The 25,194-nt window shown below is 55.3% G+C and overlaps 4 protein-coding genes across 4 annotated transcripts in view; all 4 read left to right on the forward strand.

Annotated features, from left to right (window-relative positions):
• The window catches only part of NUP98 (nucleoporin 98 and 96 precursor), a 209,302-nt gene that overhangs the window by 68,223 nt on the left and 115,885 nt on the right, over positions 1-25,194 (forward strand). The gene's annotated exons all lie outside the window — the stretch shown is intronic.
• On the forward strand, positions 6,864-12,283 carry LOC135410476 (olfactory receptor 51G2-like). The gene is made up of 2 exons (XM_064647231.1): positions 6,864-6,952; positions 10,807-12,283. Exon 2 carries the CDS (start codon positions 10,835-10,837, stop codon positions 11,807-11,809), a length of 975 nt encoding a protein of 324 aa, XP_064503301.1. The 5' UTR covers positions 6,864-6,952; positions 10,807-10,834; the 3' UTR covers positions 11,810-12,283.
• LOC135410478 (olfactory receptor 51E2-like) lies at positions 16,844-19,054 on the forward strand. The gene has a single exon (XM_064647233.1). The coding sequence runs from the start codon at positions 16,844-16,846 to the stop codon at positions 17,792-17,794; it is 951 nt and encodes a 316-aa protein (XP_064503303.1). The 3' UTR covers positions 17,795-19,054.
• LOC135410488 (olfactory receptor 52R1-like) lies at positions 22,980-24,143 on the forward strand. The gene is given in 7 exon segments (XM_064647244.1): positions 22,980-23,445; positions 23,448-23,544; positions 23,631-23,659; positions 23,662-23,748; positions 23,751-23,771; positions 23,774-23,914; positions 23,917-24,143. Coding segments are annotated over 7 exon segments (903 nt in total). The 5' UTR covers positions 22,980-23,018; the 3' UTR covers positions 24,018-24,143.

Consider the following 25,194-nt stretch of genomic DNA (forward strand, 5'->3'; position numbering starts at 1 on the left):
TAGGCCCTGGACCAGGTTGCCCAGAGAAGCTGTGGCTGCCCCTGGATCCCTGGAAGTGTCCAAGGCCAGGTTGGACGGGGCTTGGAGCCACCTGGGCTGGTGGAAGGTGTCCCTGCCCATGGCAGGAATATGGAACTGGATGATCTTTAAGCTCCCTTCAACCCAAATCAGTGCTGATGAACGAATGATGTCCAGACACTGCCTCCCTTCTTATTCTGATCAACCTTGTGTTTTGTACCAATCCCACATTTCAGTCACGGGTGTGACATTCCTTTGGAATCAGCTGACCCCACACAGCCCTCCCAGGGGATTCAGCTGGTTTGTGTTAATGGATTTGAAAGAGTTTTTCTTCCCAGAAAGGGAGAAGTCTCTCTGCAGCAGCACCAGCACAACTTCCTTATTGGTAAAACATCATCTGCTCTGCAAGAGGGGCAGAATGGGCCCCGAGAAGTGAGAGGAGTTCAGACAGCTCTGAAATGTGGTCGGATCCAGGACACTCCCATCAGTTCTACTGAGATGCTTTTTCCTATTTTATTGTTTTCAGTAGCACCCCCCCAGCTCCTCTGCTTCTTCACCTTGGGATTTCACCTCCTGGAAAATCCTGGGAACTTTCCTGTAAACTAACATGAGTGGGGGGATCCTGGGGGGTCACACGTTGGTTGGGAAAGTTTGTTCTATCTTTGGAACTGGACATGGACTCATGTTCTGACCTAGTTTAAGAACACAAAATCCTCTGTTTATGCCTCCATATCCACATCCCCAGACAGAGCAGCCTCTGGATAAACAGATTCCATAGGTTAATCTCAGCCTTGAGAGTGCAGCAGGTCATGGGTGAGGCCGGGAGGAATTGGATGGTTTGAGTGGGACACCACAGAGGGATATGGGGCTTTTCAAATTAGGGGGGGAACTCCAAAAATGCAGCTTCTGTGTTCCAGCAGGTCCAGCTCTGCACTGAGTGTCCCAAATCTGGGGCCACTCGTGGGGTCCAGTCTCCCTCCCGTGGCAGTTGGGGTGGGGGGGTCGGTGGGGCCGTGCAGCTGTGGAGCACATCTGCTCTGGGGAGAGCTGAGCTGCTCTGGCAGTTCAAACGTGGAAACTCCAAACCAAATCCTCCCCCCAGAACCACATCCTACATCCAAACACTCAGCTTAGGTTTCACCTGGAGGGTGGGACCCACAGGAGGTGTTTGTAGCTCTGTAGGTCATGAATGAACCCTCAGCTTCTGCCCTGGGCAGCTGTGCCAGGGCTGGACAGCCCTTTCCATGTGAAATGTCCCAATATCCAGCCTGAGCCTCCCTGGCACAGCTTGAGGCTGTTTCCCCTTGTCCTGTCCCTGTTCCCTGGAGCAGAGCCCGACCCCCCGGGCCCCCCTCCTGTCAGGGGCTGCAGAGCCAGGAGGTCCCCCCTGAAAGGAACAACTGGTCTGTGATACAAACACAAACAGCACCTGGGCACGAGCAGCACAAGGTTCTGAGTTCACTCAGCGTCACAGTTACTCATATATCCATTCTGAATTCCCCTGGATCCCTCTCCTGTCCCTTCTGGAAGCAGAGCTGTCTGATAACATTTTGCCAGATTGAATTTCCACCCGTTCGGTGACATCCCAGTGATTTATTCTGAAGAAGTCATTGCAGAATTGCAGTGTAATGTTGTTACTGCCTCTCCCCACAGCTCTGCTCTCATCTCCTCACACTGTTACTGAGATGCCTGCTGCAATATTTTCCCAAAATCCAGTTATAGGGGAGTGGCAAAGGCGAATGGACACATTTGGCCTTATCAGAATGAAACTACTTCAATCCGCAGAACATAAAATCTGTTAAGAGATCAAAACCCAAAGTCTTTTCAAAATTATATCCCTGGAGGTGTCTGGTTGGACAGGGCAACCTGTACTAGAGCAACCTGGTCCGGTGGAAAGTGTCCCTGCCCATGGCAGGGGGTGGAACTGGCTGAGCTTTAAGGTCCCTCCCAACCCAACCCACTCTGTTATCCTGTGATTCTGTGACCCCACATTCTGGAATTTCCATCTCTTTAAAACCTTGAGGAACAAGGTGAAGGCCATGTGAAATTCCTGGGGCTTGTGTGCACCACGACCCAGCCACCTCGAGCCAGATGTGGCCAGGCAACCTGGACACTCTCAAATTAATTAATTGGCACCATTCCTATTCTTTCTAGGAAGGAAATCCTCCTGCAGAGCAAACCATGGCTGTCCCTGTCCCCAGCCCAGGCCCCTGGATCTGTCTGATCCCATTTTGGGCACCTGGGGATGCACAGAAAATCCAGGTGTGCTTTTCACCCGCAATTTTGGTTGGTTTTGGCAGAACTGTGGTCCCTCCACAGCCAGGGCTGTGTCCTCTCCTCTCCTGGCCACTCCTGGAGAGCTGTGCTGTGGATGGTGAGCTCGAGGAGGTAGGAAGTGGGACTGGGAGGAATTCCCTCAGGAATGACACTTGTCCAAGAGGTGCTGCACACAGAGCTGGGTTTGGGGATTGGGCACTGCCCTCCTGGAGCTCACACACCTGCAGGAGTTCCACAGCTTTGCCTCGACTTTGCTTCCCCATCAGGGAAAATTTATTGCACCCCAGTTGTTATTTAGAATCACAGAACCACAGAATTCCCAGGTTGGAAGGGACCCACAAGGCTCACCCAGTCCAAGCCCTGGCCCTGCCCAGGACACCCCAACACTCCCCCCTGTCCCTCAGAGCGTTGTCCAAACCCTCCTGGAGCTCTGGCAGCCTTGGGGCCGTGCCCACTGCCCTGGGGAGCCTGGGCAGTGCCCACCACCCTGTGGGGGAAGAACCTTGTCCTGAGATCCCCCCTGAGCCTGCCCTGTCCCAGCTCCAGCCCTTCCCTGGGTCCTGTCCCCTGCTCCCAGAGGTCGGAGCTGCCCCTCGGGAGGAGCTGCAGCCCCCGCTGAGCTCTGCCCTGGGGCTCCCTCTGCTCCAGCTGCACCAGCCAAGTGCCCTCAGCTGCTCCTCAAGGGCCCCTCCAGACCCTTCCCCATCCCCCTGTCCCTCCTGTGGACACTCTCTGGGAGCTTTAGATCTATTTTATATACAGCCTCCAGACAGCACCACCCTGCCTGGGGAGGTTTGGGATGTGCTGCACATGATGCTGCTCTGAGTTTGTGTTCAGCAAATCACCTGCAGGTCGTGCTGACCAACACTCCCCTCCCTCTCTGCTGCCTCGGAGCCGCCTCTGCCGGCTCTGCCTAATGTGGGAAAACAAAACTCTGTTTGCAGGTTGCTCTGGGGCTGTTTGATTTTCCACCCCTCACACTAAAAGCAGAGTCTGCTGCCCCTGCAGCCTCAGTCCCTGTCCCCCTGCATCTCTGCAGCCCCACCGCGTTATTCCCTGCTGTTCCAGGCCAGGCACTCCGTGTCAGTGTTTGTCCCCCTGCATCTCTGCAGCCCCACCGCGTTATTTCCCTCTGTTCCAGGCCAGGCACTCCGTGTCAGTGTTTGTCCCCCTGCATCTCTGCAGCCCCACCGCGTTATTCCCTGCTGTTCCAGGCCAGGCACTCCGTGTCAGTGTTTGTCCCCCTGCAGTTCTGCAGCCCCACCGCGTTATTTCCCTCTGTTCCAGGCCAGGCACTCCGTGTCAGTGTTTGTCCCCCCTGCATCTCTGCAGCCCCACCGCGTTATTCCCTCTGTTCCAGGCCAGGCACTCCGTGTCAGTCCCTGTCCCCCTGCATCTCTGCAGCCCCACCGCGTTATTCCCTCTGTTCCAGGCCAGGCACTCCGTGTCAGTGTTTGTCCCCCTGCATCTCTGCAGCCCCACCGCGTTATTTCCAGGTCGGGCACTCCTGTCCGTGTTTGCCCTCCGGGGCTCTCCCCTCGGCAGGACGGGGTCGGTGCCGCAGCTCTCCCGGGGCAGCGCAGGAGATGGGCTGACACCACTTGGCTTTACCGAGGTTTTGGCATCATTTCAGTCACAGACACGGTTTCTCTGCTCAAACGGCCCCGCTGGCTGAGCAGGTGTGAAGGAGGCCGGGCTGGAGCGGGACCTGGTTATGAGGTGGTGAATCAGAGAATCCCAGAATCCCCGGGGGTTGGAAAAGCCCTCCCAGGTCATCAAGCCCAACCTGTGACCGATCCCCACCTCGTCAACCAGTCAGTCTCAGCAGTCTTGGATGATTCCGTGATTCCACCAATGATTCCGTGATTCTATGACCAAGCCCCCCCCCTTTCCTTTCCCTTCCCACACTCCTGTCAGCTCTGACCCACTGAACTCTGCCCTGGAGACTCAACATGATTAGGACTGGCTTAGCCTCAAATCATAAACATTTCCAGCACAGACTTCTGAGTGCCCAGTGGTGGCTGTGCCCCCCTCAGCTGGGCTGCTGGGAAAGCTCTTCTTATTTTCTGTAAAGATGGGAAAATAGATGAGCAGCTCCTCACAGCCCTCCCCACACACAGCAGTGCCCACATGTCTGGGAAAAGGGATTAAGAAGAACCCCAGCCGGGGGGGTTGGCAGGAGCAGGGCCGAGACATCCCTGAGAAAAGCTCGGGGTGGGAGAGCCTGGAGGCACAAACCAGGGGAACTGCAGGATTTGGAGCATATCTGAAATGATCTCACACTGTGCAGTAGGTGTGGGGTTATTCAAGCAAGTTGTGGCTGCCCCTGGATCCCTGGAAGTGTCCAAGGCCAGGCTGGATGGGGCTTGGAGCACCCTGGGCTGGTGGAAGGTGTCCCTGCCCATGGCAGGGGTGGCACTGGGTGGGCTTTGGGGTCCCTCCCAACCCAAACCAGTCTGGGATTTTGTTCCACTAGAGCAAACTAAAGGTCCCTCCATCCTGCCATCCTGCCTCAGAAGAATTAATGAGCCTCAAAGGGGGGCCCCTGTTCCTCAAAGGGTCATTAATAATGGTTATTAGTGGCCATTTAGGAAGGTAATTTACTGTTTATCGTTCCCTTGGCACATGTCCCAGCATCTGGCAATCAATCCAGAGGCTTCCTGAGCAGGAGGCAGCACCTCAGCCATCATGTTTCATAGAAATCAATTAATTTCTCACCTCTGGACTTGACTAATCCTTTTTTCTATATACTTTGGGCTTCCACAACACCCAGGAGTGATGAGTCCCAAAACTCCATTATAAGATCATTCAAACCAGTACATTTTTACTTGTTTAAAATCATAGAATGACTCGGGTTGGAAGTGACCTTAAATACATATTTATAAATATCCTTAAATATATCTTTAATCTGCCTGATGTTTTCAGGGTGTGTTCTCCCCTTCCTGGTTCAGATAGTGTGAGTACAGAGGAATAATGATTCCATATGGATCATCTCCTCCCTGTCTATTATCTTACAGACCTTTCCTGGATTGCCTCATTGGCTCTGCTCGGGGCTGAAAAGTCTTCTTGTGATAATCTCCAATTTTACAGGAGCTTCCTTGGAGTTGTCAAGCTGTTGGACTGGACCATTGTGGGTTTCTTCCAACCAAATTTTTTCCTTTCATTTCCTTTTTCCTTTCCTTTCCTTTTTCCTTTCCTTTTTCCTTTCCTTTTTCCTTTCCTTTTTCCTTTCCTTTCCTTTCCTTTCCTTTCCTTTCCTTTCCTTTCCTTTCCTTTCCTTTCCTTTCCTTTCCTTTCCTTTCCTTTCCTTTCCTTTCCTTTCCTTTCCTTTCCTTTCCTTTCCATTCCTTTCTTTCCCTTTCCCTTTCCCTTTCCCTTTCCCTTTCCCTTTCCCTTTCCCTTTCCCTTTCCCTTTCCCTTTCCCTTTCCCTTTCCCTTCTCTCTCAAACTCCCTCAGTGGAGCCAGAGGGGAATTGGGCTCTGTTGCCAGGGAACAAGGGACAGGAGCAGAGGGAACGGCCTCCAGCTGTGCCAGGGGAGGCTCAGGTGGGACAGGAGGAGGAATTTCCTGCTGGAAAGGGTGGTGAGGCCTTGGCAGGGGCTGCCCAGGGAGGTTTGGAGTGCCCAGCCCTGGAGGTGTCCCAGGAAGGCCTGGCCGTGGCACTCAGTGCTCTGGGCTGGGGGACAAGGTGGGGATGGGGCACAGGGGGATCCATGGGCTGGGAGGGCTTTTCCAGCCCCAGTGACTCTGGGACTGTGTGAATTTACAGGTGAACACAGAGGGCAGAGCCCCAGCACAGACGGCTTTACAAGTGCAGAAGTGCCTCTGAGGGCCAGAGGCTGCATTTTCTCTTCTTCACAAACCCATTTGCTCTCCTGGCTCAGGCACAGAAATGGGGGTTAAAGGCACTTTCCCCCCAGAGCTGAGGTGGCAAAGGTAAGCCTTGCCAGGATTCACCCACGCACGGCCGAGTGAGGGACACCCGCTCCCGGGGCTGTGTTTGCTTTGTACCATCCAGCTTGGCTTTATTGTGCAACACATTATGGTTTTAATTAAACATTCCGTGTCTCACGGTCAGACGGGGACAGCCAGAGCTTCCCCTCTGTCATTCCCTCGGAGCGAGGCTGCAAACGCTCCTCTCACGAACTTTATGGTTATTTCCTCCAGGGATTTATTCCCCCAATAAAAACGACGTGCGTTGCCAGCACGGTGGCTGCAGCCGTGCCAGCCATAAATCACAGGGGCCGTAAACGTGTCGCCCAATAAAGTACCGGGAGGCGATCCTGCCCGCTGGGAGAGCATCACAGCCGGGAGGGATGAGCCCCGTCCCTCAGCCGGGAGGGATGAGTCCCGTCCCTCGCAGCCGGGAGGGATGAGTCCCGTCCCTCGCAGCCGGGAGGGATGAGTCCCGTCCCTGACAGCCGGGAGGGATGAGTCCCGTCCCTCGCAGCCGGGAGGGATGAGCCCCGTCCCTGACAGCCGGGAGGGATGAGTCCCGTCCCTCGCCGTCCCAGCGCCGCGCTCGGCCCGGCCCATTGGCCCGGGGGGTGTTATAAGCGCTGCCCTCCCGGTCGGGGACGGGGATTCGGGTCCTGCCTCAGCATCGCGCCGGGGCCGCGCTGCCCGTGCCGGCCCAGAGCCCCCGGACCCCGCTCGGTGAGTGCCACGGGCGGGCAGCGCTGCCCGTCCCTCTGCCCGCTGCTCGGGGGGCACCGGCTCGGGGGGCACCGGCTCGGGGTGGGCGTGTGGCCGAGGTGCCGCTCGGCAGGTCCGAGAGACCCTCCGGGAGGGATGCGCCGGGGCGGGCGGGTGGATGGGATGGAGCCTCGCCGGGGCGGGCGGGTGGATGGGATGGAGCCTCGCCGGGGCAGGCGGGTGGATGGAACCTCGCCGGGCAGGTCGGGTGGATGGGATGGAGCCTCGCCGGGGCAGGCGGGTGGATGGGATGGAGCCTCGCCGGGGCAGGTCGGGTGGATGGGATGGAACCTCGCCGGGCAGGTCGGGTGGATGGGATGGAGCCTCGCCGGGGCAGGCGGGTGGATGGGATGGAGCCTCGCCGGGCAGGTCGGGTGGATGGGATGGAGCCTCGCCGGGGCAGGCGGGTGGATGGGATGGAGCCTCGCCGGGCAGGTCGGGCCGTGGCGGTGCCGAGGGCTCTGTGCTGAGCCCCCCTGCTCTGCCACCGTCGGGCGGTGGGAACGGCACGTCCCTGCCCTCGCCTCTGAAGTCGACAGAAATCGGGCTCCGTGGGTGTTCTGTCCCCAGAGCCCCTTTGCCGAGCCCTCGCTCGTTGCTTGAGTTGGCAGCGGTGCCGTTGTGAAAATAGCAACGGCTCCCCTTGGGAAAGGAGCAGATTTCTGAGTCCCACCCTCCCCGGTCCCCGCTCCCAAGGCTCTGCTCCTGCCTACGCTGACAAGAACCCTTAAAGCACCAGTACTTTGAGTTATTGGTGAAAATCTGGGCCGGGGACAGGCGGGAAATCAGGAGGTGGCTTTTGAGGGCTGGAAAAGCAGGGACAGCTCCATGTCCTTCACGAAGCTTCTGCCTCGGTGCCTGACCCCTTCCCCCGGGCAGGCTGGGGTGGTCCTGGGGAGCAGCAACACCTCGGGCACTGAGCGGGGCACAGCCCCCTCTCTGTGGCAGGATGCCACAGTCACCTCCCAGGGGCTGCCAGGAATCTTTCACTTGATATCCTCCAGGAACTGGAGGTTTGCTTCCTCCTCAGGGCTTGGCTGCAGCGAGGAAGGTGCAATTGCCATCCCATGATAGTCTGCTGGGAGATCTTTTCTGACCTAACTGATTGTCACTGTGTGATTCTGTAAGAGATGTGTGTCCCATGGGTTGTGCTGTGTTATCTATACACATGTAACTGTACACACACATGAACGAGCATGTGTGGCTGCTTATCTTTTTTACAGTTATATGTGTATATATTTATCTATAGCATTTATAGACACACATAAAGCACGGAGGGGTAAAACCACCTTGGAGTGGGATCCGTGTTGGAGCACATAACAAACCAGAGCAGCTCAGAGAGGAGCAGAGTGAATAAATCCTGTTTTGGGGTAACTTCTGTAGTGTGGTGGAGTTGCTGGTGTCTGACAAAGTCGGGTTCAAGTGGGGGTTTTTTTGTAGGAGGAGCCTCCCCTACAGACCCAGGGAGTTCTCACCAGTCCTTTCTTTCCCACTGTACTCCAACAGCATCTCCCCTTTATCTGCCTCCTTATTCCTGGAAAACTGTTGCATCTCAGTGTCTTTGAGAGCTCTGGACCCCTGCCAGAAGCTGCTCTTGGAGCTGCTCTTGGGGACACTCAGGCAGACATACAGGCCTGGAGTTTTTTTGGAATTTTTTAGGTTTTTAACCCAGCCCCCAGATGAACCTGAACTGCAGGAGTTGGCAGGTTGATGTCACTGCTCAGATCACGGAATTATGGAATGGTTTGAGTTGGAGGGACCTTAAAGTCCATCCAGTTCCACCCCCCCACGTCTGAGCCACCCCCAAGGCTCTCCTGAAGAAGGGCTGTGATTGTGCCCTCAGCCCCTGGCACGGAAGGGCTGCAGGTCAAGGTGATTCCTGACACCAACGAGTGTCTTTGCCCCGCCTGGAGGAAAGTAAATGACTTAGGATTTTCCCCAGTTCCCATAATTTACATGTTGCTTTTGCCCTGGAGCAGGAAGACGTTTGTCCTTGCTAAGCTTTGGGATTTATTGTCACGTTAGACTCTCAAACTGAGACTCTAATGAAGCAAAATCATATTAGGGCCCTAATAAATGCGTCATGGAAGAGCTGTGTGTTATTCAAAGATGAGCTGTGTTACATTTAACCCCCTGGCTCTCAGATCAGGCCCTCTGTGACCTGCGTGTTTCACATCCTACACAAGGTGCAGAAAGACTGAAGCCACAAATACTCTTTTCCTTTAATTAGCTCTTGTTTTGCACATTTGCTGCTTTCTCCCACCCACCCAGCGAGTCCTTCTGTCACTGAGGGGGCCTGGGGACCCCGACAGCCTCTCCAGCATCTCTGCTGGGCGCTTTGTCACAGAAGTGTAGGAGCCTGGAATGTGTGAGGCTCAGATAATTCAGGTTGGAGACACTTCAGAAGATCTCTAGTCCAGCATCAGCCTCCAGACAGGGCCAGCTGTGAGGTCAGACAGGGCTGTTCGTGCCTTTGACCAGTTGGGTCTTGAAAACTTCTGAGGGTGGAGATGTGCAGCCTCTGGACAACCTGCTCCAATGCTTGATGGGGAAACATTTCTCATTTTATCCAGTCTAAACCCCCCTTGTTTCACCTTATACCTGTTGTCTCTCATCCTCCTGCCATGCTCTGCTCTGAAGAGCCTGGTGCAGCCTCCTTGGTGCCTCCCAGGAGGTAGGGGAGAGCTGGTGGTGAATCCCTGCACATCTTCCCTTCTCCAAGCTGAACAAACCTTTCTCCTTGGTCTCTTACTCCAGAGCACTGCTCCAACCCCACCATCCCAGCAGGCTCCTGCTGAACTGCCCAGAGCAGACACTGCTGGATTTCCATAAAGGCTTCACTCACCTCCTACTCTTGATCCCTGTGTAAAACCCCCACCACACCCCCCTGCCCTCCAATCCAGACCCAGAGACTTTCCCTGGATCCTCCCCAGGGCTCTGAACCTGCAACATCTTGTGCTTTGCCTTGTGTTTGCTTGTTACTGATAAATTCACAGGCAGCACCCAGGTGGGGTTCTGCTCATCTCTGCACATGGCAGTGGGATTGTGAAAGGAGCAACAGCTTGGGTGTGAGAGCCACTGAGAATCCTCCTTCCCATGGGGCCCATCTTCTGAGCTGAGAGCAGGAGGGGCTGAGTGCCTGATTCTCTGGTACATTTTACGTCCTGGAACCCCAGAATGATTTGGGATGGAAGGGACCCCAAAGCCCATCCAGTGCCACCCCTGCCATGGGCAGGGACACCTTCCACCAGCCCAGGGTGCTCCAAGCCCCGTCCAACCTGGCCTTGGACACTTCCAGGGATCCAGGGGCAGACACAGATTCTCTGGGCAACCTGGGCCAGGGCCAAGAAATTTCGCATTTGCTTCCAAGGTTGATTCCTAAATAAGAAATATCAGAGTTAAAATGTCACCATTTTTGTCACCCGGTTGTCATCAAAAAGAAGTCTTAGCTTAGCAGCTTGGTCTTGGCTGGGATGATCACAGAAAAGGCATTTGCCCACTCAACAAAGCATCTCAGACTCTGGAATTTGGGGATGACTGTGGAGCAGTGTTGCTCACTAGGAAGGTTTTCTCTTCCATTCTGAAGTTTTTATTTTTTTTTTCTTTTTCAAGAAAAAATGTCCATCCCTTTCCTTCATTCTAGGGTTTAATGGGTAAACAGGAGTGCAGTCATATTTGAGACTGTGGTAGCTGTGCCAGTGTCCAAAGAGCACGTGGGTGCCCGCTCAGGTTGGAGGGGAGGTGGGGGGATGTGCAGCTTCTCTATTCAGTGCAGAGTCCGACTACCTGGAGTTTGTGTTGTTGGTGTGTTTTAGGTCTAGTCCATGCAGGAGCTGAGCTGGGATGGAGCAGGACTCACGTGCCACGTGGGAGTTCAATGGCTCCTTCCATCAGCCTTCAGCTTTCCTCATGCTGGGCATCCCAGGCCTGGAAGCCCTTCACCCCTGGATCTCCATCCCTTTCTGTGCTCTCTACCTCACTGCTCTCTTGGGGAACTGCATGATCCTGTTCATCATCGGGAGGACCCAGAGTCTCCACGAGCCAATGTACTACTTCCTGTGCATGCTGGCGGTCACCGACCTGGGCCTGGCCCTGTGCACCCTGCCCACCACGCTGGGGCTCTTCTGGTTCAACCTGCGCAGCATCGCCTTCGATGCCTGCCTCGCCCAGATGTACTTCATCCACATCCTGTCCTTCATCGAGTCCTCCGTGCTCCTGGCCATGGCCTTCGACCGCTTCATTGCCATCTCCCGGCCCCTGAGACACCCCTCCATCCTGACCAAGGCCACTGTCACAAAGATAGGCCTGGCCATCGTGCTCAGGGGGATGGTCTCCCTCCTCCCCATTCCCTTCCTGCTCAAGAGACTGACCTACTGCGGGAAGACGGAGCTGTCCCACTCCTTCTGCTTCCACCCCGACATCATGAACCTGGCGTGTGCAGATATAAAGGTCAATGTCTTCTATGGCATGATCATTCTCTTGTCCACGGTGGGGATGGACTTCATCTTCATCGTGCTGTCCTACATCCTCATCATCAAAACCGTCGTCAGCCTGGCGACCAAGGAGGAGTGTCTCAAGGCCCTGAACACCTGTGTGTCCCACATCTGTGCTGTCCTGGTGTTCTTCATCCCCATGATCGGCCTGTCCATGATCCACCGCTTTGGGAGGAACGTTCCCCCTCTGGTGAACACTTTGGTGGCCTACACCTACCTCCTCATCCCCCCCGCCCTGAACCCCGTCATCTACAGCATCAAATCCAGCCACATCCGCGAGGCTCTGCTCAGGGCCCTGCGCAGGAGCACTGGGGCTCACTGGTAGCTTCCCCCACCAGCTCTGCAGAAAGTGCTGCTGGACTGCTTTCTCAGTCAGGGACAGCAGACTGGTTTCTTGGTCAGACCTGGTTCACTGCTTTCTTGGTCAGAGCTGCTGGACTGGTTTCTTGGTCAGAGCTCTTGGACTGGTCTCTTGGTCAGACCTGGTTCACTGGTTTCTTGGTCAGAGCTCTTGGACTGGTCTCTTGGTCAGAGCTGCTGGACTGGTCTCTTGGTCAGAGCTCTGGACTGGTTTCTCTCAGAGCTGGTGGGCTGGTTCCTTGGTGCTCCATGCACACAGCAGGTCACTGCCAGAGGAAAGAGCTGCAGATCCACTCAGATGCTGTCTCCCAACCCAGAGCTCTGAACTTCCCTGTTGTGTCCCAGCATGATGCCTTCACCCCTCCCAGCAGCCTGTGGACACCCCAAGCATTAATGGAACCCCAGTGAGAGGGAGACAATTAAAGAAACATGGGCTGCATGACTTTGTCTGTCCAAGTCTTGGGGGGGGGAATTGAGGAACCTCTGTCACATGTGAGACAAACTCGTAGCAGATAACAGGGTGTGACCTTCACTGAGAGACCCTTGCATGGGGCCATTGTCCCCTCCCCACCTGCCACAGCAGCAAACTGCACAGGACAGGGCTTGGGCCAGGAGCTGGGAGCCACCCTGGCTGTCCCAGCCCTTGGCTGTTCAGCTGCAAACAACCCCCAGGGTGCAGCTCAGTGCAGGGGCTGAGCACAGAGCAGTTCTGGCCAGGTCCTGCTGAGGGGGCCTGGACACTCTCAGCCTCCATCCGTCTCTAAAATGCTGTGTTGTGCTGCTTGGGGCAGGGGTAGAGTTAATTTAGTCACAGGGGCTGGTGTGGGGCTGTGTTTGTTTTGTGCTGAACACAGGGCTGAGGACACAGAGATGGTTTTGTCAGTGCTGAGCTCACCCAGAGCCAAGGCCTTTCCTGCCCCTGGTACAGCCCCACTGGGGAGATGGCTGGGCTGGGGGTGTGGGAAGTTTGGAGGAAACACAGCTGGGACAGGTGGCCCCAGCTGAGCCAGGGGATACTCCAGACCATAGGACAACGTGCCCAGTGTATGAAGGGCGGGGGAGAAGGAGGAAGGGGGGGACATTTGGGTTGATGCTCTTTGCCCACCCAAGTCTCTGTTACACGTGAGAGGGCCCTGCTGTCCTGGAGGAGCTGAACACCTGCTGCCCATGGAAGAGGGAATTAATTCCTTTTGCTTTGCCTGTGTGTGTGGCTTTTGCTTTCCCTAGTAAAGTGCCTTTATCCCAACCCACTGGTTATCCAGCTGTCCCCACTCAAGTTCTCTCCCTCATCCCACTGGTGGGGCAGTGACCAAGGGGTTGCTGGGGCTTGGCTGTTGCCTGGGGTTAAACCACAACACGTGTCCATCCACAGGGATGGAAACAGCTCTTTTCCATCTCTTTTGGATGTCTTTGAGGCCCTCAATCTTGCCAAGTCTAATTAATATCCCAGTCACTGTTTTGCATTAAATGTCATGTGTGTGAGCAGCATCTTCAATAAAACACATCAATTCATTGTGAAAGGTCACAGAACTTGATGAAGCCTTTTTTGCCTAAGATATCAGGTTGGAGTTGCTTAAAATCTTCAGGATGTGCTGTAGATGAACAGGACTGTATGAGTTAGGTGTGATTTGGGATGGGCCTGAGGGTCTGGTGGGGCTGGAAGCTCTTGCTGAAATAAAGGGGACTCAAAGACATCATAGGAATGGCTAAAACTCCTGACACAAAGGACCACATCCTACAGCCTTCCAGCTGAGGTGTGCTGGGCTGGCTGTGCCCCTCGGAGGGATGTCAGGGAGGGGACAGTGTGTCCCAGCAGCTGCTCTGCTATGGGCTGGCTCTGAGCCAGATGTGCAGGGAGGGTTCATGGTCCTCCTGGATTGTGGCCTCCCACAGACAGAATAAAATGCCCCAAAATCATGGAACAGAGTCCCAGAATCACTGAGGCTGGAAAAGCCCCAAAATCATGGAACAGAGTCCCAGAATCACTGAGGCTGGAAAAGCCCCAAAATCATGGAACAGAGTCCCAGAATCACTGAGGCTAGAAAAGCCCTCCCAGCCCATGGAGTCCACCCTGTCTGTGCCCGATGCCCACCCTGTCCCCCAGCCCAGAGCACTGAGTGCCACGACCAGTTGTAAATATTTCACTCCTCCAAATCATGGAGCTGTATTTTTGTTCATCTTAAGCCATATTTTGTCCAGGCTTGGCCTTGGTGGAGAATAGGAAGCAATGGTCAGGGGTCACCTTGGAAGGGGAAGCAGCAGAAGGTGCTGGGACAGGACCCCACACCCAAACTGGCTGTCTCTGCCTGACATTGGGCACTTCCCCCTCAGAGCAGCCCAGATTAGTGTCTTTCTTTTCTGCTCCATCCAAACAGTAGCTGGAATGGAGAGAAAAAATAATGCAGAAACATCTCCATTAAAAAAACCCAGAGAGAGCAGGGAAGATTCCTGAGGGGAGGGTTCCCAGGCCACTGCTTGCTCTGTGTTGTGCTCATTATCTCACTGAGTGTCCCAGGGTGTTCAGTGACAGCCCCCTGAGCTCTGCCTGGCACAGCAGGTCCTCGGGGGCTGGCACTGGGACAGCACCAAAGGGGACAACTCTGCTCCAACATGTGTAACCTGGAGCCTGCAGGAGTCACATAAGGGAGCGACTTCAGCAGGAAAGGGCTTTGCTGGAGGGTTGCCTGGCTTGGGCCATCCTCACACAGGGTTCTGAGAACAATGATTCAGAATTCTGAGGAGATTCTGAGATTGCTCCCAGCCTGAAAAGTTGCAGAGTTCCTCCCTGGGTGTCTGTGCTTCCTCACTGCAGCCCTTCTCCAACACAGCCCCGGCCCCAGGAGCCTCTGCCACAGTAAGAAAACGTTTGTGGGGGACAGGGAGGGTGTGGGGGGGGTGTCAGCACATCTGGCAGCACAGCTGGAGAGCACCGTGGAGCAGGAATGAGAGAGGGAGAGATAAAGATGGGGAAGAGGAAGGGAGAATGGGAGAACAAGGAGGAGGAGGAGAAAGAAGGAGAAAATAGGCTGGGAGAGCTGGGGGGGTTCACCTGGAGAAGAGAAGGCTCCAGGGAGACCTGAGAGCCCCTTTCAGGGCCTAAAGGGGCTGCAGGAGAGCTGGAGAGGGACTTTTGGTAAGGGCCTGGAGGGACAAGACAAGGGGAAATGACTTCAAACTGTCAGAGGGCAGGGTTAGATGGGATATTGGGAAGGAATTCCTGGCTGGGAGGGTGGGGAGGCCCTGGCCCAGGTTGCCCAGAGAAGCTGTGGCTGCCCCTGGATCCCTGGAAGTGTCCAAGGCCAGGTTGGACGGGGCTTGGAGCAACCTGGGCTGGTGGAAGGTGTCCCAGCCCGTGGCAGGGGTGGCACTGGATAGGCTTTGAGATCCCTCCCAACCCAACCCATTCCATGGTTCTGTGGCAAGGTGTCAAAGGTTGGACTCGATGATCTTGGAGGTCTTTTCCAACCTAAACGACTCTGTGACTCTGTGATTTACTGAGAGGAGCTGCTGTGGCTGCTCTTGGATCCCCTCAGGAGAATAAACATGCATTTACTGGTGTTTTTAGAGACAGGTAATCTGTCTTTTAACAGTATATCCAGTTTTATCTCTACAGAAAGCCAGGCCCTCACAGCACCTGGTTCTCATCCCACCAGCAATCCAAATCACGAGTCACTTCTGAAAACAGGGACACATTTATTGATGCCAAAGAACCAGAGCCAAACTGCAGCCTCAGGGGTTGTTTCAGTGCCTGTCTCACAGCCCCATTCCCTGGGAAGGGAGTGGGAGGGCAGGGCTTGTCCGGTGGGACTCGGGCTGTAATTGCCCTCCAGGGCTGGCAGGTGAGTTGCCTCAGGTACCTGCTGGTGACTGGTGAGGCTCCTTGTTCTTCTTAATGCCAGGGCTGGGCTGCCAGTGCCATCCCCGTGGGCACAGTGACAGCACCAGTCCACCCACGCCGTGAGTAAACTGGGTATAAAAAGCTACAATATGAGTCTTATTTGTTACAGATCCAAGGTGGAAAAGCCCCACATCAGGGGAACAAAGCCATGCTATTTTAGGGCTTCACCACAGATATGCAGTAAAACCCCCACGGTTTCAAACCCCACGTCACTCATCAAATAATTGCATTAATAACCTGCAGAGCTTGTCGTAGACCCACTTTGCATCCGTGATTTACACGGACTGGGCACAAAAGGAATAACCAGAAGGCTCAGGTTATGCACTTAATCTTGTGCTGTCCCTCCAGGGCAGGGGGATGGTGGGTTTGTTCTGCCACTGGTACAGCCAGGTACTGACTTGGTGCCTGGGGATAGAAAAGCACCCAAAGCAAAGGTTTTTACAGACCTTTGTGGCCATTTCCTTTGGATCACAGCCCTCCTGGAAAATCTGCAGATACAGAATAAGGTGAACAATGTGATTACTTTCTTTTTCTACAGACATTCTGATTTTTCCATATGTGTTTTCAGGTTGAAAATCCAATTTGTATGTGCAAAAAAAAGTTAAGGTAGCCGATTGTGCCTGTGCCCGTGTGCAGTTCTGGGGAGGGCTGGGCCGTGGGAGGCAGCACCACCAGCTCAGCACATTTCTGACAGGGCACTGCAGCACACAGGGAAGAAATCAAGCAGAGGTGAAGTTTTACAGGAAACACTGAAATCCTGTTGGTTTATTATTATTATTATTATTATTATTATTTTTAATTTTTCCCTTTAAAATGAAAAGAAGTTCAGCTGAGGGGTTAATTATGTGAAATGTTGGGTTTATGCTATTCTGCCCATTAAGAGAATCCAGGCAGTTCCTGTTCGAGCTCAGATGGCAGCATTTTGTCCCTGCGGGTGTTGTTGCCCCCAGCCCCGGTGGGGTGTGGGGCTGGCAGAGGAGCTGCCCGCACTGTGTGACCCACCCCGTGGGACGCAGAGCCACGGGAAGGTTTCTGAGGCCTGTCTGTGTTTGCCTTGCAGGAGCGCCCGGCGTAGCATGAGCGTCGCCCCCGGTGTGGGCCATGCCCTTCCCCAACGGCTCTGAGCTGCACCCGTCCTTCGTGCTGGCGGCGCCGCCGGGCCCGGAGGGGGCCCAGGCCTGGGTGGCCGCGCTGCTGTGCGGGGCCTACGCCGTGGCCGTGGCGGGGAACGGGGCGGTGCTGCTGGCGGTGCGGCTGGAGCCCGGCCTGCACGCGCCCATGTACCTGTTCCTCTGCATGCTGGCCGCCATCGACCTGGCGCTGGCCACCTCCACCGTGCCGCGCGTCCTCGCCTTCTACTGGTTCGGCACGCGGGAGATCGGCTTCGGCGCCTGCCTGCTGCAGATGTTCCTCATCCACGCCCTGTCGGCCGTCGAGTCCACGGTGCTGCTGGCCATGGCCGTGGACCGCTACGTGGCCATCTGCCACCCGCTGCGCCACGCCGCCGTGCTCACCAACGCCGCCACCGCCCGCGTCGGGCTGGCGGCCCTGGCCAGGGGCGTGCTCTTCTTCCTGCCCCTGCCCCTGCTCCTGCTGCCCCTGCCCTTCTGCGGGTCCCGCGCCCTGTCCCACTCCTTCTGCCTGCACCAGGACGTGATGAACCTGGCCTGCGCCAACACCACCCCCAGCGTGGTGTACGGGCTGGCCGCCATCCTGCTGGTCATGGGGCTGGACGCCGTCCTCATCTGCCTCTCCTACCTCCTCATCCTCAAGGCCGTGCTGCGCCTGGCGGCCTGGCGGGAGCGGCTCAAGGTGTTCAGCACCTGCGTCGCCCACATCTGCGTGGTCCTGGCCTTCTACGTGCCCCTCATCGGGCTGTCCGTGGTGCACAGGTTCGGGAGGGACCTGGCCCCGCTGGTCCACGTCACCATGGGGAACATCTACATCCTGGTGCCCGCCGTGCTCAACCCCATCATCTACGGGGTGAGGACCAAGCAGATACAGAGGACGATCTTGAGTCTGATCCGTGTCGGTGACAGAACGTCCCAGTGACCCGTGCTCGGCCGCTGTCCCGTGTCCTCACGGCTCACATTCCACCCCCGGCGTCCGTGGCACGGGACTGTCCTTGGGTGCACTCCGAGGTGCTGCCAGGAGGCAAAAGGTAAAGAGTGGTTACAAACTCCTTCCAAGAGTGTTTGCCCTCATCAGACTCGGAGAGAATCTGCTACAGTGATCTGAACCCAAGCCTGGCCGAGCAGGTTCTGCAATTGGAAGGAAAAGTGACTCAACAAACTGATGAAAATATCTCGGTACTGCACTTCTTTGTTCCCATCTCACCCATAACAGGCAGAGCAGATGCTGCAGTGGTTTGGGCTGATTTTGTTAATTCATCCTTTCCATATGTGGCACATTCACATCCCAGAACTTCTTCCAGAATCTTTGGCCATAGCATCAATGCCCAAGTAAAATAATAACAACACGTTACATTACAGATGCACAGATGAGCTTCAGAAGAGGAACCTCCACCTCTGTGGTCCTGTTCTGAGATGCTGGGTGCTCAGTGAAGACCCCTCAGCCTTCTCGTAGCAGGTGCTCTGGAAAAAATTTCAGAAAGTGTAAAAATAATTCGTTTTTAATTATATTCAATAAAACAGCATCATCTCAGGGGAAAAAAAATAAGCAAGTTATAAATGTAAATTATAATTCCAAGCTGAAGGAAGTCTCATTTCCAAATCAAAGGTGTTTCATACCTTTGACTCCACACTGGGAATACCTAAGAAGTCATTAATTAAGTTCAAAATCTTCAGCTTTTGAACTTTTTTAATACTTCCTGGGTGTTGCCAGGAAACAGAGAACCCAACAGCCTTTGCTCTCCTTGTTCTCATGACTTTTCTACCTGTGGGCCACTACAACAAAGCTCTGTTAGTACGATGAAAATCAGCAAGACTTAGGAATTATGAAGAAGGACTGAGAGCAAACTGCATTTGTTTTCATTGCACCACAGAGTCAAGGGATGGTTGAGGTTGGTGGCACCTCTGAAGTTCATCTTCTCTGAAGGTCCAACCTCCCAGATCAAGCAGGGTCAGCAGGGCAGTGGGTTACCCAGGACAGTGTCCAGACAGCTTTTGGATATCTCCAAGGATGGAGACACTGCTTCATATTTTGGGAAAGGCTGAAGAACCTGGGGAGGGATGTTGTACAGTAGGATTTTACAAAGAATCACAGAGGTGAAGGGTGATCACTTCTAGGTTTTGCCCTAATGATTTTTGTCATTTTAAAAGTAAATCTGTTTCTTTGGGGTTCTTTAGAGGTGCCAGGGGTGTGTGAGCTCTGATTTGAACCCTGTGGTTTTCTCTGCCCAAGAGCACAAAGCCCTGCAGAGCAGGAGCCCTCCCAGAGACCCAGAGCAGCACTGGGCACTGTAAACCAGGCTCATCTGCAGGACAGCAGGAGGCCCACGTGCCCTGGAACCCTGATGTCTCCATCAGTGTCACAGAATCCCAGGATCCCTGGGGCTGGAAAAGCCCTCCCAGCCCATGGATCCCCCTGTGCCCCATCCCCACCTTGTCCCCAGCCCAGAGCACTGAGTGCCACGGCCAGGCCTTCCTGGGACACCTCCAGGGCTGGGCACTCCAAACCTCCCTGGGCAGCCCCTGCCAAGGCCTGACCACCCTTTCCAGCAGGAAATTCCTCCTCCTGCCCAACCTGAGCCTCCCCTGGCACAGCTGGAGGCCGTTCCCTCTCCTCCTGTCCCTTGTTCCCTGGCAGCAGAGCCCGACCCCCCCCGGCTCCCCCCTCCTGTCAGGGGGTTGCAGAGCCAGAGGGTCCCCCCTGAGCCTCCTTTGCTCCAGGCTGAGCCCCCCCAGCTCCCTCCTAGGGCTGACTCTCCAGGACACAGGGCAGGTCCCAGTGCTGCTCCCAGGGGTTCCTCACTTTTCCAGGACTCCCAGAGGGCCCTGCCCAAAGTCTCTGCTCTGCATCGGGGCCCCCAACTGGCAGCAACATTTGGTGGAGTTTGGTGCAGTTCCTTCCAATTGCCAGCAAACACTGAGAGTAAATTGGGTGCCCTTTTTGCAGTCTGTGCTGGTACTGCTTCAGTGTCCACAAAACACGTCTTGGTATAACCTTTTCTGCTGAATTAAACCCCATTTCATTTGAAAATAAATAGTTTTCATTTAGGTGAGTTACAAGCAGTTGCCATCTGGGACTTCGAGGCAATTTTGCCCCCTGTCATTTTTGGCATATTCTGCTTTATTAGAGCTTAGAAGGGTAAAAAAAGATAAATTCATAGAAATGAAAACAATCTGTACCTGCCTAATGTGATTTGGGAAATGTGAATGAATTTTTTGAATTCTGGGTCTAAACCCTTTTGAGGCAGCTGTGGCATTGAGAAACAGCTCCTGCTCATACCCCATATGTTGCTTTTTTTTTTTTCCTTTTGTGCTGAGAGAAAAATTAATAAAGAAAAACGAATGAACCTCCCAGAAAATGCCGTATTGTATTTCCTACTAATTTATTTCTTGGAGAGTTAATGGAGCCTCGGAGCACGGAGGCCTGATGGATTTCTCCTGGGTACAGAGGAAAACTTGCTCTCTTCTTGTTTTCCAGACTTCAGTCGTGGAGTTTGCTGGGAACAAAGGGAACATGGCTTCTCCCTCAGCATTTGTGTTTGCCAGCAGCTGGGGCAAACACCTTCTGTCTGGAACGTCCACTGCTGAGGCCCCAGGTCACCTCTCCTGCAGCAGAAGGAAAACCCCAACCAGAGCAGGGACCAGCCCGTGTCTCCTCCCTGAGCAGGGCCAGAGCAGAGCTGGGGATGGTCCAGCTTAGCTGGGCCCAGCTGGCTCCAGGAGGGCCAGGAAAGAGTCAGGGACTGCAGAAGGGACTGAAAAGGGAAGGGTTGGGACCAGGAGAGGGAGGGAAAGGCAGGATGGGAGTGGTGGGGGAGGACTGGGAGTCACAGGAGCCTGGAGGTGGCAATGGAAGCAAGGAGGACACACGTGGGGCTGGAGCAGCTGGAGATCTGGAGGATATCCAGGGGGATGACCTACAAGTCCTCTCCTGTCCTGCCCTGCCCTGTCCTGTCCTGTCCTGCCCTGTCCTGCCCTGTCCTGTCCTGCCCTGCCCTGTCCTGTCCTGTCCTGCCCTGTCCTGTCCTGTCCTGTCCTCTCGTCTCCTCTCCTCAATAGAGCAGAGAAGGGCGAGGTTGCTGTTGTTTGGAAAGCATTAATAAGCATTAATAATTCATTCTGCAGCAGTGTTAATTGCAAACCCAGTAACTAAACCCAGATTTAACCTTGAACAGCCCAGAGAAGGGAGAGGAGCTGGGGAAGGGGCTGAGGGAGCTGGGGGGGCTCAGCCTGGAGCAAAGGAGGCTCAGGGGGGACCTTCTGGCTCTGCAACCCCCTGACAGGAGGGGGGAGCCGGGGGGGTCGGGCTCTGCTGCCAGGGAACAAGGGACAGGAGGAGAGGGAACGGCCTCCAGCTGTGCCAGGGGAGGCTCAGGTGGGACAGGAGGAGGAATTTCCTGCTGGAAAGGGTGGTGAGGCCTTGGCAGGGGCTGCCCAGGGAGGTTTGGAGTGCCCAGCCCTGGAGGTGTCCCAGGAAGGCCTGGCCGTGGCACTCAGTGCTCTGGGCTGGGGGACAAGGTGGGGATGGGGCACAGGGGGGATCCATGGGCTGGGAGGGCTTTTCCAGCCTCAGGGATCCTGGGATTCTGGTCTCGTGGAAGGTGTCTCTGCCCATGGCAGGGGTTGGAACTAGAGGATCTTTCAGGTCCCTTCCACCCCAAACCATTCCATGATTCTTTGATCACTCTTTTGTCTCCTCCAAATGAACTGCAAGAAATCAGGCACCAAAGGGGATGAAGGAGGTCACTGGCACCGAGGGGGTTAAAAACTGCCTCCTCTCTCTAATTGCACCTTAAGGAGCTGGGGAGATGCAGAGCTCCCTGTGGGATTGATGTGGGAGGCAGAAAAACATCTCCTGATCCCTGCAGAGCAGAGTCCCTGCACTGAGACCCGCAGGAGGTGGGTGAGTATTTAGGGCTGGGGCAGGAACTTGTTGCTCTGCAATAGGAGATTTGGTGCCATGGATCTTCCTGGGCAGCCTCGTGCCCATCTCCCACTGCCTTTGCCTGGGAACTGTGTTCCTTGTCCCTGTGTTCTCCATGGACAAAGGAACTTGTAGGTGGAGCAGCACCACCAGAGGCAGCTGGCAGGAAGGAGGGGGAATGCAGAAGTGAAGTATCAGGAACTTCAGTGAATGTTTTCAGCCACATGGAAGAAACAGGGAATGTCCCCCAGAGTGCAGGTGACTCCAAGCCCCAAGTACCTGTGAGGTTTGCAGCTCTTCTGTGAGCTGAGAGCCCAGGTCCAGCTGGCCCTGGTGGCTGTGCTGGGACGGGCTGTGATGGTCACAGTGACATCTCACTGCGGGTGTGGCGGGAGCAGACCCGGCTCGGCTGCATCAGACCCTCAGGGAGGAAAAACCCCTCTCTGTCCTGGGACCCTGCTCAGCCCTCTGCTCCCTGCAGCTCTCCAGCAGCTCCAGGAAGGTTTCCAAAGGGTCTCATCGGTCCAGGATCTTCAGGAATCTTCAGGATCTGCAGGGCTCTCCAAGGGATCCTTTCTCCCAGGTATCAGGGAAAACAAGCAGAGCAATGTGCAGGGTCTGGGGCAGCCAAAGTCTCTTTGGGGGCAGAATGGGCATCCCTGGAGCTCTGGGCTTGTGGGTGGGGTGGGGGGCTTGCCAAATACTGTGGCACTGGCTCAGCTTTTTGCTGATTGGGTGTTTCCTGACCAAGACAAGCACCTGGCACCTCAGTTCCCTCTGGAGAGCAGCACGGTGCTGGTCAAACATCCTTAGAGCTCCAGGGCCAGCACGAAGGACTCCATCTCCCCACTCCCCATGCTTCATTCCAGCTTTGGTCTGGTCTCCTGGGCTGGACATCCTTTGGACACTGGAGTGTATCAGGTGTGCACCTTGGGCAGTCTTCCTGCTCACTTTGCTCCAGGAGGAATCCCCTCTGCTCCAGGCCCACCCAAGGGGAACAGGGCACTTCCAGTGGCAGCTGGCAGGACACTTCCTTCACAGGGGCTCTCCTGGCCCAGTGCAAGCAGCTGTCAAAGGTTTACCATGGGGGGAATCTGAGCTTCTAGACCCAACCTCCTGCCAGTCCCTGTTTGCCACTGGCCAGGTCAGACCAAAGGTGTTTGATGCTTTTTTTCTACAGGACACAAAAGCCCTCAGTGCAGGCAAGAAACAAGAAGGGTTCATGTCTCTGAACTGCACTGCCTTCTCCCATCCTCCCTGTTTCCTTCTCCTTGGCATCCCTGGGCTGGAGAAGGAATGGTTCTGGATTGCCTTCGTGTTCTGCATCATGTATGGCCTCGCCCTGCTGGGGAACATCTCCCTGCTCCCGGCCATGAGGGCAGAGCCCACCCTGCAGGAGCCCAGGTACCTCCTCCTGGCCATGCTGGCCTTCACTGACCTGCTCCTGTCCACCTCCACCGTGCCCAAAATGCTTGGCAGCTTCTGGCTGGGCCTGGGGGAGATTGGGTTTCCCTCTTGCCTCACTCAGATGTTCTCCATCCACACCTTCTCCACGGTGGAGTCGGGGGTGTTCATGGCCATGGCCTTGGATGGCTCTGTTGCCATTTGCTGCCCGCTCTGGCACTCTGGCACCCTCTGGGGGCCCGTGGTGGGGCCCTGGGCAGCGTGGGGCTGGTGTGGGGGGTCCTGCTGGTGAGCCCCACATGCCCCCTCCTCCACAGGAGGCACTTCTGCCAGCACCACGTCACCCCCACTCCTCCTGCCTGCACCACGTCACCCCCACTCCTCCTGCCTGCACCACGTCACCCCCACTGCTCCTGCCTGCACCACATCACCCCCACTCCTCCTGCCAGCACGTGGCCCTGGGAAGGTGGCCCGTGGGGACACTGGGGTCAGTGCCACGTGTGGCCTCTTTGTGGCCCTCCTGGTGGCAGTGCCGGAGCTGCTGCTGCTCCCGTGTCCCACACCATGATTGTGGGGTGGTGATGAGGCTGCTGTCCCCATGGAAAACCTTCAGCCCCTGCACATCCCCTGGCTGTGCCATGCTGGCCTTCTACATCCCCTCCCTCCTCACAGCCCTCGCCCACCGTGCTGGGCAGGGCATCCCCCCCCCCATGAGGGGGCCAACCTGTACCTGCCCGTGCCCCCCACGCTGAACCCCATTGCCTGTGGGGTCAGGACCGAGCAGCTCTGGACAGCGTGGTCATCCTCCTCCATGTGAGGGGACCTGACCCCAGTGGGTTGGAGCTGGTGATCCTAAAGGTCTCTTCCCACCTTTATGACTCTGTGTGTGTGTGTGTGTGTGTGCCTCAGACTGCTGCTGATTTACTGCTGCTGCAAATTTAACCAGAGCAACGCTGTGACTGCGAGTTCAGCAGGAACCTCCCTCCCTGCCCCGAGTTCCAGCGACGGGTTCTTGCAGAAATCACCTGGTTCTCTCCTCTCTTACTGCTGTCCAGGAGGTTTCATCCACTGTGGGATGACACTTGGCATAAAAACATTCAGTCTGGCTTCTACACTCCATGGGATGGAGAGTTTATCCGTCCCAGGAGTTAAACCCCTCGCTGCTAAAATCCTTTCACTGTTAAAAAAATATCCTCTCATGACTAATTATTTCCACTGCAAGGCTGAGTGTCTCCAGAAGATCCTCCTGCAGCAGATTTCATTTTATGAAGAGTGTTCCCTGGACCCTGTGATGGTATTTAAAGCCATGTAAATGTGGCACTTGGGCCCACGGGTTGGTGCTGGGCTTAGCAGCCCTATGTTTATGGTTGGACTCGATGACTTTAAAGGTCTTTTCCAACCTAAATGACCCCCTGATTCCCTGGGAAGGGACTCAGATGGGAATGGTGGCTGTCCTTGAAGAAGGACACAGGTAGAATTTAATTTTCAGCGTTAACAGACCCCTCCAAGCCCAGGTGACACAGCTCCAGCACATTATGGACCATGCTCTGTTATCAGTGCAGAGTGAGGAGCTCTAACAGAGGGAGAGGAGGTCTCTGGCCTGGCCTGGCATTTCTCAGAGCTCTTGGTCCCTCTGAGCAGCCCTGACTGTTGTGGCCACCCAGGAGGAGCCTCAGGGCTCTGATCTCTCCGTGAGCTGGACCCCAGTGGGGAGCAGGAGGGGGAGCCCCAGGAAGAGAACTTGCTCTCCTGCCCAAGTAAAGCAGAGGTTGGGCTGCAGACAAAATGGGAAATGAATAGTTTTTGGCATCATTTCAGTAGAATACTTGAATTTCAACTTAAAGTTCATCCTTTTCCTCCAGCTAAAACAGAAGCAGCTTTTCACAGAGCACAGTGGGGGAAGGCAAAGGGGGAGAGGGGCAGTTCACCCAAAAGCTGGTGTCAGAGGACCCACCCCATAAATCAGGGCTGCACTGTTGTCTGTGGGATGATGC

Source organism: Pseudopipra pipra, chromosome 2, assembly GCF_036250125.1.
Source record: "Pseudopipra pipra isolate bDixPip1 chromosome 2, bDixPip1.hap1, whole genome shotgun sequence".
NCBI classification, from domain to species: domain Eukaryota; kingdom Metazoa; phylum Chordata; class Aves; order Passeriformes; family Pipridae; genus Pseudopipra; species Pseudopipra pipra.

Coding starts and splice junctions, on each gene's coding strand:
- LOC135410476 (XM_064647231.1), top strand. CDS start 10,835: ATGGAGCAGGACTCACGTGCCACGTGGGAGTTCAATGGCTCCTTCCAT.
- LOC135410478 (XM_064647233.1), top strand. CDS start 16,844: ATGCCCTTCCCCAACGGCTCTGAGCTGCACCCGTCCTTCGTGCTGGCG.